This window comes from Megascapheus bottae, chromosome 25 (genome assembly GCF_031878675.1).
Source record: "Megascapheus bottae isolate mThoBot1 chromosome 25, mThoBot2.hap1, whole genome shotgun sequence".
In the NCBI taxonomy this organism is placed as follows: domain Eukaryota; kingdom Metazoa; phylum Chordata; class Mammalia; order Rodentia; family Geomyidae; genus Megascapheus; species Megascapheus bottae.
This window is the reverse complement of record NC_143533.1, coordinates 20,333,882-20,349,829: the sequence shown is the minus strand read 5'-3', so window position 1 is coordinate 20,349,829 and position 15,948 is coordinate 20,333,882. Positions and strand designations below refer to the sequence as shown.

At 41.1% G+C, this 15,948-nt stretch overlaps 2 protein-coding genes across 2 annotated transcripts in view; both read left to right on the top strand.

The window, feature by feature from the left end:
- The first annotated feature begins 1,110 nt into the window (after positions 1 to 1,110).
- Positions 1,111 to 15,411, top strand: Bloc1s6 (biogenesis of lysosomal organelles complex 1 subunit 6). Its single transcript, XM_090358476.1, has 5 exons — positions 1,111 to 1,289; positions 6,604 to 6,745; positions 8,669 to 8,756; positions 11,981 to 12,067; positions 12,792 to 15,411. The coding sequence occupies exons 1-5, from the start codon at positions 1,208 to 1,210 to the stop codon at positions 12,909 to 12,911; spliced, it is 519 nt and encodes a 172-aa protein (XP_090214602.1). The 5' UTR covers positions 1,111 to 1,207; the 3' UTR covers positions 12,912 to 15,411.
- Positions 15,412 to 15,513: 102 nt separating this feature from the next.
- Positions 15,514 to 15,948, top strand: part of Sqor (sulfide quinone oxidoreductase) — a 51,643-nt gene continuing 51,208 nt past the window's right edge. Inside the window, exon 1 of the mRNA XM_090358475.1 lies at positions 15,514 to 15,803. The gene's annotated coding sequence lies outside the window, so the exon portion shown is untranslated. The remainder of the gene's footprint in view (positions 15,804 to 15,948) is intronic.

Below are 15,948 nucleotides of genomic sequence, written 5' to 3'. Positions count from 1 at the left end.
ATTGTATTTGGGTAAGTCATTGCAGATGCCAGGGCATTCTTATTTTTTTCTTCTCCCAAAGCTGATGGTTACTTGTTAGACTGATGTTTGTGATGGGGTAAAAGAAATGGCTTTTAGGCAAAACTCATTTATCTCTGCAGTAGATTTACCTTCCAGGCAACATTACAGTAAAATGGAGGATGAGGAAGGAGAGGCCATTAGTGGTTTAATCCTTAAATCCTCACCTGCTGGGAGCTTTATTCTTAATCTAATAACCTCACAGAAAAATGTAGAAGAATGTTCTAGTTTAAAGTTATGCAGGCAATTAGTAACCTTAATTACCCTTTGCGATGTGACCTAACATATCCGTAGGTCCCAAGAATAAATCTTGGGTGGCTAAGTGGTGAAAACTTATTGATAGGAGCCATGGGGGCCAGGTGTTGAAGCTCGACATAATTCTTACTGTTCTGAGGATGATATTGGCTACAGCATTAAAAATTGTTCAAACAGCTGGGTGCCGGTGGTTCATACCTACCTGTATTAGCTTGGGGTGGGTGTGTGTGTGTGGGGGGGGTGCTGAGACCTGAGAATTGCAGTTCAAAGCCAGCCTGGGCAGGAAAGTCCATGAGATTCTTATTTAAAAAAAAAATATATATATATATATTAAAAAAAAGCGACGCCGTGTCTCTAATGGTTGAGTGTTAGCCTTGAGCGAAAGCAGCTAGGGACAGTGCCCAGGACCAGAGTTGAAGCCCCAAGGCTCGCAAAAAGAAAAAAAAAAAGTTCAAACAGGCAAGCTTGGGACTGCAGTCGTGTAGATGGAGTGCAGGGAGGACGTGCAGGCGCCTGTCATTTTCTGGTTGCATAATCCATGACGTCAGCCCCCAGGATGACAGCACCCGGTAGCTCGGGTGACACCAGCGGCTGTTTTACTCCCGTCCTCCGGCGGCCAAGGGCGCCCACCCTCTCCCACAAGACACCAACAAGCTCCAGGAGTCCCAAACGGATGAAATTTCGCGGAGCCCCCACGGGAATAACGGGTCCAAGGCCTGCTGAGGGAGCCGGGGAGGGTGGGAGGAGGTGTGACGTGCAGTCACGCGGACCGGAAGTGACGAAGTACGACCGCGCCACTTCCGGGCGTGACTGCGGCTTCTCTCTGCCTGGGTCTCGCTGGAGGCGCGTGACGGCTCACGGGACCGCGCTTTCCCGCTACCCGGCGTGAGGAGACATGAGCGTCTCTAGGCCATTGCCCCTAGACGGGGACCGGACAGGGCCCACCAGCAGCGCGGAGGCCGGCGAGCCGACGCTGGGTACGTGCTGTGATGGCGGCCGGGGCGGGAAGGAGGATGGCGTCACCCCCCCCCCCACCTCTTCCCACACAGGGCCTCCGGCCGGCGGGCTCGGGCTGCCGCGGAGGCGGCCCGGGCCCTCCCCGTGCGGGTGTGGAGCCGTGCTAGGCCCGCAGGCCCGCGGGGAAGCTCCGAATTGGGTGCGGTCGGTGGCTGTAGGTGGTGAAATCGTTTCCGAGTTAGCTTTCCGACATATGGGTTAGTGGTTGTGGGGGGGAGGACGAGTTGATCAGAAATCTGATCCCGTTTTAATTCACGGAAATATTCAACATTGGCACTGGTGAAATGCTGTGCCTTGCCTGGTGACGTGCCTTTTTTTTTTTTTTCCCCATCAGTGGCCTTTCTCATTCATTGTTCCAGGAGAGATTTGAATCGTAATACATGGAGGTATCCGTTGAGAGGACCGTATTAGCTGGTGCTGTTTATGTGCCATCTTTGGAAGAATCGAGAACGTTGTCCCTCAAAAGAATTTTTGTAGTTCATAGAACCCTAGGTGAGAAAGGCTGTAGTGCTGCATAAAATAATCATATATTGCAGAAATACACGGGGTCACCTCAGTATTCTGTTCTGAGCACTTTATGGTCATGTTTTTTCTTCAATGACTCTTCTATTAAAATGGCTTCCATATAATACTTACTTGCACCTTGGGCCCCACTCCTAACACTCACGTGTTCCTCTTTTTAAAATTTTTTTTCTTCTGGGTGCCCGGATGTGGTTGTTTTGCATATAACTCATAGCTTGTCCAAAGGTAAAAGCAGACGTTAACGAAGTGGTGCTGCGGCTCAAGGGGTAGGGCAATATCCTTGAGCTCTGAAGCTCAGGAACAGTGCTCAGACCCAGAGGTCAAGCCCCATGACCAGCAAAAAAAAAAAAAAAAAAAGAATGAAATCAGATGTTGTTGTTGGAGGTGTTAATATTTTGATAGGAAACTTTGAAATTGCTCTTAACATTTTGCTCTGTTTCCTTCTGTTTCGTGTAGGGTATTCTATATGGTTTTCATATTCCTTTTGTGAGCCACGCCATCCCCAGTGTGTTCCAGTCTGTAATATCACTACACCAAGATTAAGCTCCAGTCTTGTCACTTCCTTACTCATATTCCTTAAATGACTCCTCAGCACTACTAAATTAAGGGCCGGAGCCACTAATTTGGTACTCGGGTTCTCACAGACTGGCCATATGGCATCATAGCTGCTTGTTTTGCTATGCTCTGTATTCTCCACTCCAGAGAGACCCTGTATTCTCACTTCCCTTCATGCTGATTCCTTTACCTGCACTCTTTTTTTTTTTTTTTTTGCCAGTCCTGGGCTTGAGCTCAGGCCCTGAGCACTGTCCTTGGACTTTCTCAAGGCTAGCGCTCTTCCACTTGAGCCTCAGCACCACTTCCGTCTTTTTTCTACATATGCAGAACAGAGGAATCCAACCCGGGTCTTTGTGCATGCTAGGCAAGCACTCTACCACTAGGCCAAACTCCTGGCCCAGCATTCTCTGCACTCTTGTCATAGATTTTATTTTTTTTTTTACTTATTTTTATTTATTTTTTATTTTTTTTGCCAGTTCTGAGGCTTGAACTCAGAGCCTAGGCTCTGTCCCTAAACCTCTCTGTGCTCAAGGCTAGTACTTGAGCCACAGCACCACTTCTGGCTTTTTTTGTTTACCTGTTACTGAGGAATCAAACCTCAGCCTTCATGCACTTCTACCACTAAGCCACATTCCCAGCACCTGTCAGAATTGTTAAGCATTTAGAAATAGTCCACCAATAGATTGTTGGTAGCAATGTGAATTGGTGCCATCTCTTAGGAGGGCAATTTTACAATGTCAGAAGAATGCAAAAGCCTTTGTCTCAACTGTACTTCTAACACTGTATTCTACAGAAACTGATATGAATGTGCAAAGATCACAGTGCAACATTATTTGAAGTAGCAAAAAGATAAAAATAACTTCAATAACCCACCCATAGGGGGTTGATTATACAAACTATGGTATAGTTCTATTTGTTAAAAAAGGAGATTAACATGTGTTGCTATAGAAAGATACCCAAGATTATATGTACATATGTATATGTATATGAGAAAAGTTGATGGGCAGCATAGTACGAAAATCTCACCACTTGAGAGAGAGACAGAATGATAATGAGTTTGAGACCATCTTTTGCCACATAGCAATAGCAAGACCCTATCACAAACATACAGAAATGAAGTGGGGGTGGGAGGGAACAGAGTCAGGAAAAAAGTGCAGCAGTGGCGCACACTAGCTGACTGGACATTGATGAAAATGAGCAATGCAACTTGTGGGTGGAAATTGGAGGGAGGAAATGGGGAGAAAATGAAGGAACAGATGACACTGTGAAAGAAAATTTATTGCCTGATGTGTGTAAAGGTAGCCCTGTATTATATCACTTCTAAAGCAATAAATTAGAAAAAAGGTTTCACAACAAAAAAAATAAAGATAAGGTTTCACCATGCTATGAGTTATATTTCCTTTGTCATGAAAAGTTGATTTCTGAAAGGCTATGTAAGAAACTCCACTGAGGATTAAGAGGATAAGAAGGGCATCTTTACTTTCCAGCTTTACCTTCTATAATGAAAATTTTAGCCTGGCGCCACGGCTCACACCTGTAGATCCTAGTTACTTAGGAGGCTGAGATTTGAGGATCAAGGTTCAAAACCAGCCTTGACACAAAAGGACCTGAGACCCATCTCCAATTAACCTCTAGAAAATGGGAAGTGGGACTTGGCTCAAGGGTAGGGTAGTAGCTTGAGCTGAAGAGCTCTCAGGGATAACCCCCAGGCCCAGGGGTTGGGAGTAATTGAGCTAAAGACAGCTCATGGACAGCACCCAGGTGCTGACCCACCCCCCAAAAAAAAAATTAAAATAAGACATACTTAGAAAAAAGAAGGGAAGGCTCAGAAGGAAAGAGAGAACAAGCAAGCTTCAACTTATCCTTTGATGGCTAAAGAAATAAAATGTAAATGCACTTGTTTCATTGTTATTTTACATCTCACTTGTCAAATTAGCCTCACATGAAGGAAAAAAATGGCAAAAAAAAATTAAACTCAGAATTTAGTTCAGTATTTTAGATCCTTGAGTGAAGATTTGAAAGTTTCAGTTCATTGTATGATTTGTTTTTGTTTGTTTTTGTTTTTGTTGGTCATAGGGGCTTGAGCTCTGGGCCTGGGTCCTGTCCCTGAGCTCTTCAGCCCAAGGCTACTGCCCTACCCCTTGAGCCAAAGGGCGCTTCTGGTTTTCTAGTGATTAACTGGAGATAAGAGTCTCACATTCTTTAGGGCTGGCTTTGAAGCTTGATCCTCAGATTTCAGCATCCAGAGTATCTAGGATTACACGTGAGAGCCACCACGCCCTGCTATATGATTTGCCTTTAATGCTGTGCAACACTCATTTTTAGTATTATTGCCTTTTATTGCTTAGTTCCACAGGAATGAATGCCAATTATTTAATCATGTGAGTTGTTGTAGGATCTACCTTGAAAAATACATAAATAAAGAATTTGAACATTCCTTTGTTTTGTTTTTTGCCAGTCCTGGTGCTTGAACTTAGGGCATGAGCAATGTCTTTGAGCTTTCCTGAGGCTAGAACACTACCACCTGAGCCACTCTGCACCATTTCCAGCTTTTTCTTTTTTATTCTTTCTTTTCTCTTTTTTTTTTGCCAGTCCTGGGGCTTGAACTCAGCATCTGAGCACTGTCCTTGGGCGGTTTCCTCAAGACTCAGCACTCTGCCTCTTGAGCTGCAACACCACTTCCAGTTTTTCTCTGTGATACCAAGGAATCGAACCCAGGTCTTTGTGCATGCTAGGCGAGCCAAACTCTCCCAGTTAGTGTTCTTTACTTAGCACTCTACCACTAGGCCAAACTCTCCCAGCTAATGTTCTTTACTTTGGACTGCCTTATACTAGTAGTTTAAATATACTTTCTCCGTGTTGTGGTGTGCTATAATCCCAGAACTCAGAAGGCTGACACTGGAGAAATGTTAATTACAGGCCACCTTGGCCTATATAGACCCTGTTTAAAGAAATCAATAACAGAAAAAGCAACAATGCATCAGAATACTGTCTTTTTTTTTTTTTTCCTTATGGGTCATGGGGCTTGAACTTGGCGTAGCACTGTCTCTGAGCTCTTCAGCTCAAGGCTACTGCCCTACCCCTGGGCCTGGGTGGTGTCCATAAGCACTTCAGCTTGAGACTACTGCCCTACTCTGGAGCCAAGCCCCATTTCCCCCTTTCTTGAGGTAAACTGGAGATAAGAGTCTCAGGTCCTTTTGTGTCTGGGCTGGCTTTGAACTTTGATCCTCAGATCTCAGCCTTCTGAGTAGCTAGGATTACAGGCATGAGCTTCTGTGCCTGGCTCAAAATACTTTTTGAGCATTTATAATCCCCTCACCCCTTTTTGTTTTGGTGTCCATCTTGGGGCTTGAACTGAGGGCCTGGGTGCTGTCCCAGACTTTTGTGCTGATGGCTAGTACTGTGTCCCTTGAGCTACATAAAGTTCCACTTCTAGCTTTTTGGGTGGTTAATTAGAGATGGGCTTTTAGCCAAGGCTGGCTTCAAACTGTGATCTTCAGATCTCAGCCTCCTGACTAGCTAGGATTACAGATGTAAGCCATTGATATCCTACTAACCCCACCCCCCCATTTTTTTTTTTTTAAAGAAAGCTTAGAAGAAAAAACTTTTAAGAGAAAAGAATCTTTGTAGAGCTTGGTGCTGGTGGTTTACACCTGGTGGTTTAATCCTAGCTAGTCAGGAGGCTAAGATCACGGCTCAAAACCATTCCTGGAAGGGTTTTATGAGACTCATCTCTTATTACCAAAAAAATCCAAAAGTGCGTTGGGGGTGTTTGGTCTAGTGGTAGAATGCTCATCTAGCATGCATGAAGCCCTGGGTTTGATCCTTTGTACCATATACATAGAAATAGCTGGAAGTGGTACTGTGGCTCAAGTGGCAGAGTTCTAGCCTTGAGCAAAATAAAGTCCAAGGACAGTGCCCAGGCCCTGAGTTCAAGCCCCAGGACTGGCAAAAAAAAAAAAAAAAAGCCAAAAGTACGATTGTGGCTCAAGTTGGTACAATGCTAGCTTTGAGCAAAAAAGCTCAGGGGTAGTACCCAGGCTCTGAGTTAAAGCCCCAAGACTGGCACCTAAACGAAAAAATCCATGTAAGTTAGGATGGTAGATTTTTGCCTTTCCTCTCCACTGTGGGCCTCCTTCCCTCCTTCTTGCTATGGAATTAATTTGTTTACTAAATTTGATTTTTGCTTGGGGACAGGATTAAGTGATGCTTCTCCAGATGAAGGATTAGTAGAGGACTTGATTGTAGAAGACAAAGCTGTGGAGCAGCTGGCAGAAGGATTGCTTTCCCACTACTTGCCAGATCTGCAGAGATCCAAGCAGGCCCTGCAGGAACTCACGTAAGCTAACAACAACAAAAAAGCTAACTACTTATTTCCCCTTTGCTATTAAAGCTGCATAAATTTGTGTATGCATACGCGCACACATACATGTGTATGTTTCCTTTCTTTATTTTTTGAGTGGGGAGGGGGTTTGTTTGTGGGGCTTGAACTTAGGCTTGAGTCTCTTTTTATTTTTTTTTATTTATTGCCAGTCCTGGGCTTAAGCCAGGGCCTAAGCTCTATCCTTGGATTTTTCTCAAGGCTAGAACACTATCACTTGAGCTTCAGCACCACTTACAGCTTTTTTCTATGTATGTGGCATCAAGGAATTGAACCTGGGACTTCGTGCATGCTAGGCAAGCACTCAACCTCTAGACCAAACTCCCGGCGATTTGAGTCTCTTTTTGTGTTCAAGGCTAGCACTCTACCACTTCAGCCACAGTGTCACTCCCAGCTTTTTCTAAGTAGTTAATTGCAGATAAAAGTCTTTCAGAGACTTTTTTTTTTTTAATTTTATTGTCAGGGTGATGTATAGAGGGGTTACAGTTATATTTGCCTGGACAGGCTTTGAACCAAGATCCTCAGATCTCAGTCTCCTGACTCGTTAGGATTTCTAGGCATGAGCCATCAGTGCCCGACTTGGAGCACTGTAATTTTAATATAAAACATAGCAGGTGGGATGTGATAGGAGAAGTTTGTAATCCCAGTATAATCAGTAGCTGTGATTGGAGAATCATGGCTTGAGGCTGGCATGGGTAAAAAGCTAATGAGACTTCTCATTCCATCTCAGCATGGAAGGTCACAGATGCAATCCCCGCTAGAAGAGGCATTGGTAACAGGATATGTGAGGCAATTCCAGGAAAAAATATAGGAGATTTTACTTAAACAACTAAATAAAGGACTGAGATGTGGCTTAGGTAGTAGAGTATCTTCTTAGCAAGCCTGAAACCCTGAATTCAAACCCCTAGGACCTGCATTTAAAGAAGAAAAGAAAAGAAAAAACATTGAGTTTCTTAGGCTAGTTATTATAAACTAACTTTTTTTTGAGGGAAGACAATATAGTTACTAAAACTAATAGTAAAATGTAAGTTATTTGATTATTTTAGTTATTAGGGGCTGAACTTGAAGCAAGAATAAGTTGGTGCGGTGGCTCAGGCCTGTAATCCTAGCTACTCAGTAGGCTAAAATCTGAGGATTGAGGTTCAAAACAGCCAGGATACAAAAGACCATGAGACTCTCTTATCTCCAATTAATCACTAGAAAACAGCAAGTGGGACTGTGGCTGTGGTTCTAGGAGTAGGGTGGTAGCCTTGAGCTGAAGAGCTCAAGGACAGGACCCAGTCTCAGAGTTCAAGCCCCATGACCCTCCCCCCCCCCAAATATATCTTGAAAATATTATGCTGGGTGGGAGCATAGCCTAGAGGTAGAGTGCTCGCCCAGTATGCATGAAGCCCTGTGTTTGATTCCTCCATACCACATTCACAGAAAAAGTGATGCTGTGGCTCAAGTGGTAGAGTGCTAGCCTTGAGCAAAAAGTGTCCAAGGATGACAGTGCCCAGGCCCTGAGTTCAAGCCCTAGGACTGGCAAAAAAAAAAAAAAAAAAGTTAACAAGCCTTGGAGGGGCAGTCCATTTCCAACTTTCAACATTGACCCAGATAAATGTGATTCTTTTTTTTTTTTTTGGCCAGTCCTGGGCTTGAACTCACGGCCTGAGCACTGTCCTTGGGATTTCTCAAGGCTAGAGATCTACCACTTGAGCCTCAGCACCACTTTCAACTTTTTTCTTTGTATGTGGTACTGAGGAGTTGAACCCAGGTCCTCGTGCATGCTAGGCAAACACTCTACCACTAGGCCAAACTCCCAGCCCAAATGTGATTCTTTTTAATGAACTAAAAGTTAAAGTGCATGAGGTTTATTTGTCCATGTGCTTTTTGTTTCAGACAAAACCAAGTTGTATTACTAGATACACTGGAACAAGAGATTTCAAAATTTAAAGAATGCCATTCCATGTTGGATATTAATGCTTTGGTGAGTATGGTTTTCTTGATGTAATGGCATTCTATTGTACAACTAGCTAGATTTATCTCACCAGCACAATAGAGATTGATGTATCTTTAGGGTCTTATCCTCTAGTTTTCTTTTTTTTCATATATTTTTTATTGTAATCAATAGAAGGGTAACATTATATTCACCAGATAGAGGGTGCATTTCTTCACATACATTGGTACCCTTTCTCATGTCTTGGTCCTCTTCTTTTTTTTATTTTCTGGTCCTGGGGTTTATAAACTAAGGGTCTGGGTTCTGTCCGTGAGCCTCTCTGTACCAAGGCTAACACTACCACATGAGCCACAGCCCACTTCTGACGTTTTCTGAGTAGTTTACTGGAGTTAAGAGCCTCACCGCTTTCCTGCCTGGGCTGGCTTCAGCTGTGATCTTCTGATCTCAGCCTCCTGAATAGCTGGGCTTTCTAGCTGACTGAGCTTTTGTGCTCAAGGCTAGCACTCTACCACTTTGACTACAGCCCCACTTCTGGTTTTTTAGTGAAAAATCAGAAATAAGAGTCCTGCAGACTTTTCTGCTCAGGCAGACTTTTCTGCTCAGGTTGGCTTCGATCTTTGAATTCTCAGATTATAGCCTCCTGTGTAGTGAAGATTACAGGAGTAACCAGGTGCCAGTGGTTCATGCCTGTAATCCTAGCTACTCAGGAGGCTGAAGAGCTCAGGACAGTGCTCAGGCACTCAGTTCAAATCCCACAAATCCCACAACTGACCAAAAAGCAAAAAAAGATTATAGATGTCAGCCACTGGCTCCCAGTTTTTGGTCAGTCCTGGGCCTTGAACTCAGGAACTGAGCTTTCTCCTTGGGCTTTCTCAAGGCTAGAGCTGTACCACTTGAGCACCACAGCACCAATTCTGGCTTTTTTCTATGTGTGTGGTACCAAGGAATCGAACCTGGGTCTTCATGCATGCTAGGCAAGCACGCTATCACTAGGCCAAACGCCCGGCCCCCTTCCAAATTCTTGAATCGTTGTCTTTTATATGTTGGACATAACAACAGGCAGTTAAACTTATGAGTCTAGAATAGATCTGCTTATAATAAAAGGTATAGAAAAGAGAAGTGAGAAGAACGAACTTTGGGGAACTGTTTTTGCCATTAAGGGAAGTACAGTTTCTCTCAGTTACCTGATTTTTTTTTTTTTTTTTTTTTTTTGGTCAGTGTGGAGCTTAAACTCTGGGCCTACTCCCTGAGCTCTTCGGGCCTGCCCCTTGAGCCACCGTGCCACTTGCAGTTTTCTGGTGGTTAATTGGAGATAAGAGTTTTATGGACTTGCTCTTGCTGGCTTTGAACTGCGATCCTCAGATCTGAGGAGTACCTCCTAAGTAGCTAGGATTACAGGCATGAGCCACCATGCCTGGCTGGTTATATGATTTCTTAGGTTGATATTTCATTATCAGGCATGTGTACTGCCCATTGTAAGTTCATTTTGTGAGCTGGAATGGACACCTTAAGATTAGTTAGTTTCATCTTTTAGGATAAATAGTTGAGTGGTTGAATTTCTTCAGAAGCTGGTGAGAGGAACTGATAACTCTATTTTAAGAAAAGGGAACAGTACAAATAGGTAGTGGCCATTCTTCACTTTGAACATTAGGAATTATTGATTTGCGTGATTTTTGTAGGGATTTATAACTACCTCAGAGATGGATTTTCCACTGGTTTAGTAATATTCTCCTTATATACTAATGATAATAACAATAAAAGTATGTATTAGCATTGGAAAAAGGCCTGTTGTAAAATGTGCAGATCTTGTACACAGTAGTTCCTAACTTCTTGTGAAAGAGGTGAACAAGGCTACTCTGACCCACTGAATAGCTAGGATTGCAAGCATGAGCCACATATGGCTTTATTGAAGCACATGGAATTCTGTTGTTTCAGTCTAAAGAGTCAAAGACTGAATTAATTTTTTTATCTTCTTTCAGTCCAAGAGCTTTATTTATTTATTCATGCATGCATGCCAATCCTGGCTTGAAGTCAGGGCCTAAACACTCTCCCTGAGGTTATTTTGTTCAAGACTAGCACTCTACCACTTGAGCCACAGTGCCACTTCTGCTTTTTTCTGTTTATGTGGTACTGAGGAATCAAACCCAGGGTTCACCCACACTAGTTACGCACTCTACCACATTCCCATCCCCAAGAGTAGTTATATAAGCATTGAAAAGTGGAAGGCTCTGAATGATGCAGATAAGATTTGTTAATTCTAGAGCTCATCAGACTATGATTTTACTCACAGCTACATTAAGGTTTCACATCTGTCTGACTGACACTTTTCTGGTTTCTCTTCTTTCTGTTGCCTTGTCTGAGAACTAGGTGTTTTTCCCTTTTCTCCTACCACTGTGATCCTGCCTCATCCTCCCATCTTCTGACAGGAACTGGTAGGCTAACAGAGATGCATAGTATGCACTTGTAGCTTCTGGGGAAGTAGAGTGTCCTCACATAGGCTGTTCTGTTTGGTCCAACCTCAGAAACCAAAGGAACATGACTGAATATAACTGCTGTGCCCTTGGGGATTTCTGGCTTTAGCTTTGATTTTCCTGATAAGTAGATGAGTCACACTATCCTGTCCTTATATATTCTATGTACTTTAACTGTCTTTCCCTTATAAAGGAGAGTGTTTTAGAGAGGTTTTACATCTCTTAAATGAAATAGGTGGCACCATTGGATAGTTTGAATATATTTTAGATCTATATTTCATGTTTTAATTTATTTATTTATGCATGCATGCCAGTGTTTGGGCTTGAACTAAGGGTCTAAGGACTGTCCTTGGGCTTTCTCAAGGCTAGTGCTCTACCACTTGAGCTACAGCACCATTTCCAGTTTTTTCTATGTCTGTGTTACTAAGGAATCCAACCTGGGTCTTCATGCATGCTAGGCAAGCACTCTATCACTAGGCCAAACTCCCGGCTCTTGCACATCATGTATTTAAATTACAATGTAGTTTGTACTAAATTTAATGTGAATATCTTTTTGTTTTTAGTAACTTTTTAAAAAATCTGAACTGAATCAAAAATCTTCAAATTCCTGCCAATGGTTTAATTGAAATTCTATTCTGGGGTTTAAACATTACCTATTATTAAGGTCTACAAAATTGAGCAGTTTAGGAAGGATGAAATATAATTTAGGCATTAACATACTAACCCACTGTGATACACCAGTCTGTATTAACCTGACTTTTCATTTACTTTTCTGTGGTGAAGTTCACTGAAGCAAAGCACTATCATACCAAATTGGTGAATATAAGAAAAGAGATGCTGATGCTTCATGAGAAGACATCCAGGTTAAAAGTAAGTTGAAAACTTTAACATTCTTTATAAACCATAAAGTTTTGTTTTCATTTTTATGTCTCTCCCTACAGTAACATACTTAACACATCAACTTCTTTTAAAGATTGTCTTTTTTTTTTTTTTTTTTTTTTTTTGCCAGTCCTGGGGTTTGAACTCAGGCCTGGGCACTCTCCTTGAGCCTTTTTAGCTCAAGGTTAGCACTCCAGCACTTTAGCCATAACATCAGTTCTCGCTTTTTCTTTTTGTGTGGTACTAAGGAATCAAACCCAGGGCTTCATGCATGCTAGGTAAGCACATTCCCAATTCCTAAAAAATTGTCATTTTTGACCCCTTCTTAGCTTTACTGTAAGCTTGGGCTTGACAAGCTCATATTTTCTGCATGTACAACTACCATTTCATTTAATAAGAGTTTAGAGTAACACATTTTGTTGACTCAAAGTATCTGAATTACCAAGATCAAATTTATAAGCTAGGAAGTGGTGTTGTAGCTCACGTGGTAGAGTGTTAGCCTTGAGCTGAAGAGTTCAGGGGTAGCACCCTGGCCCAGAGTTCAAGCCCCATGACACACAAAACAAGATCAAATTTATAAGCTAAATGTCACGTCTTGATTATCTCAAGCCAAAGGAGTGCCTTTAAGTTAGGTTATCATTTTTAAATTAGGCCATAAACTATAACCCTTGGTTGTTGTCTTGAGTTTTCATTTTCTTCTTCTTTTTTGACACAGAAAAGAGCACTTAAACTGCAGCAGAAGCGGCAAAAAGAAGAACTGGAGAGGGAACAGCAGCGGGAGAAGGAATTTGAAAGGGAAAAGCAGTTAACGGCCAAGCCAGCTCGAAGGACATGAAAAGTTGTGTCTGTGTGCATTTTCTTTCCTTGTCCCATAGTCTTTGGATTTAAGAGGAAGTGTGCAATAAGGTTCAGGTAGTGCCTTGCAGCTTTGTGGTGGTTGTTTTGAGGTCCTTTTTCTGTGCTCCATATCTTTTAGTCATTCAAGAAACCTTTTTTTCCTAAGTAGTAGACACAATATCACCTGTTTCTGATATTTATTTGTATTTTTTCAATTTTTGATTAATTTAAGAATTCATTCTTTTGATCTTGAAATTATTTATAAAGTAGGAAATACTTTGATTAAGAGTGTAGACTCAGCCAAGTGCTGGTACCTCATGCCTGTAATCCTAGCTTCTCAAGAGGCTGAGTACTTGGGATCCTACTTCATAGCCAGCCTGAGCAGGAGGAGTCTGAGAGTTTAGGTCCCAAGACCAGCATACACACAAGAGGCTAGATTTCTAAGTAGCTCAAAATGAGTCTGAATGTTTTAGCTTGTTTGAGTGTAGATTTAAAAGTTTCATTTTATTATATAATATGACTTTTTTTTTTTCTTAGTGCAACACTTATTTTGGATAATGCCTTTTATTGTTTGGCTAAGAGATACCAATTGTTTAATCATGTGCACTGCTAGAAAAAAGAGAGGATAAGTCTTTTTGAAGAATGTAATGGGAAATAATAGCACCTTAGATTTAGGCTGTTGTGGGTGCCAGTTTCTACCCTCCCCCCCCATGTATTCTCTTGTTTCATAGTGTTGATGCCTAGTCAGATTTTGTCTTAATGTAGGTTATATCCATTCCTAAAGTTTGGCCACAATAGCAGAGCTATCACACACTCATCTGCACTTAGTCAAATGTAGTTATGGTCACATCACATACTGAGATACAGTTCCTTTATGTACAGCTTTTAAAACTCCATAAAGCGGAATGAAATATACCAACTCCCCACTTTACAGGTAGCTATAGGATTGGTAAAAAAAAAAATTAGTAAATAGTATCACAAAAGAGGCAGCATGATACCTTCAGTATTACTTAGGATTTTCTTCCTGATATTATAGATAGGAATCCTCACGTGAGGAAAATTTATGAAGTTATAAATCAAGAGTGTATAGTATATCCAACTGGTCTTTGATGTCTTATTATGTATGTGCTGTATAAAACCTGTGAAAGTGTCTAAGTAGAATGTATATCTTGTACAATCCATATCACATGGTAAGCTGGAATCACTACCTCTGACAATCTGTCAGGCCAATGATAAAGCATTAAAGCTGAATGTTAAGAACTGACCTGTTTAAAGGTTTAAATAATTTTATGAGTGAATGATGGCCTTAGAATTCACCTGACTTTGACATTATATTGAAAAAATATATTGTGTTTGAAAAAGGTAAGTTTTGGCCTCTCTTACTTGCTAAGTAACTTGCCTGGGGCAAGATTTGGTAGGACTTGCAGGCCAGTGTCTCCTAAATTGTTTACTGTACTTATTTATAATATAATGATACTCTGTATTGTTTTGCTAGAGTAGTTTTAGTCCAACTTCAGTAGTTATTTAAAATGCTGGTTACTGGATACGACTTCTCAGTTTGTTGAAGCAAATCTATTTTTGTTGTTTTTATTGGTGTTGCTCTATTTCATTTTTATTTTAAAAGGTTCTCCAGTGATTCTGATATATCTTAAACCACAGGTCTAGTGGCCAAGGTCTGGGCTTCTTCCTACACTAATGTTAGCTTCAGTTGGAAACTTGAAATATAGAAGTCTTGCTCAAAGTTTTGCTCATTAGTTCTGATGTGAAGTCCTTATGTTGTTAGATGCTCCCCAGATAATTGTGATAAAGAAACCAGCTGTTTAGAATAGTTTAACAGTAGAGTAGTTTTAAAAATTGTTCAATAGCATTTGGCATTAATCTTAACTTTTAAACTGCTGTTTTTGATATATACTCAGAATTAAGACTGAACCCTCGGTGGCAGGAAATAGGTATATAAATCTGGTAAATTAATTGAACTTCAGTGAGTTGAAGTAAATGAATCATGTTTATTTTAATGAGTGGTAAGGCACAGGGGCTTTCAGAATTTCATTGCTGAAGTTTTAAAAACTTAAAAATCACAAAGCAAATATACATTACCCACTATTGTAAGGTTTATTGGTAAATCAGAAGTACTCTTATTAAAATCTGAAACTTTAGCCCTGTTACAGTAACCTAGAAAAATATCTTATTAACTAAATGTGGAGCCCTTAGTCTTACCATGTTTTTCACAAGACAGGGAGTTAGTAGAGAATAATTGCCCTTGTTTTGAAACTCTGAAATATGTACTGAGCTGAGATAAATGTTACTGTGCAGTGAGCATTGTATAAATATGCAGACTTTGAATCTGATGCAGATTGTGTCCACAGGGAAGATTTTCATGGTTTCAGCTTACAACATACCAGTTACTGAACCTAAAACATTTGTCTAGTTTTTGTCTTGTAAAACAAGGAATACTCTGCATTTAATAAAAAGTCTCTTAGTTCTTCAATATCAAGCAACATCCTGTGCATGGTGTGATATAGTTCCTTTTTTTGTCTGTTATTTATGCATTCTACTGTTTTGCTGTTTTTCCTGCAAGGTTCTTCATGAGTAACAAAAATGTCAATCTACTCTTCAAGAAAAGTGATAGAAAATAAGTGAAAAGGATAGTAGAAATAATCTAACTTAATAAAGTTCTCTGTTGTGACAGTTATAATATTATTTTGACAATATTTGAATTTGAAATCAGGGCCTTACACTTACTAAGCTGGCTCTCTACCATTTCAGGCATACCTCCAGCCCTGTTTTTTGTTGGTTATTTCAAGATTATAGGTTGTGAACTTCTTTAGCTTGCGCTGGCCTTGAACTACAGTTATTCTGTTCTCAGTCTCTGACCTGTCTAGGATTGCAGGTATGAGCCACTAGTGCCCAATTCCCTTTACTATTCTTTCAGAATAAATACCGTAGCCATAACCTAGTGATGGTAACACGTGTCTGTAACCCCTCAGAGGCTGGATGTGGAAGGGGCATGGGTTTGAGGCTACCCTAAACTACAT

Coding starts and splice junctions, on each gene's coding strand:
- Bloc1s6 (XM_090358476.1), top strand. CDS start 1,208: ATGAGCGTCTCTAGGCCATTGCCCCTAGACGGGGACCGGACAGGGCCC. Junction 6,746..8,668: donor CAGGCCCTGCAGGAACTCAC/GTAAGCTAACAA, acceptor TTTTTGTTTCAG/ACAAAACCAAGTTGTATTAC. Junction 12,068..12,791: donor AGAAGACATCCAGGTTAAAA/GTAAGTTGAAAA, acceptor TTTTTGACACAG/AAAAGAGCACTTAAACTGCA.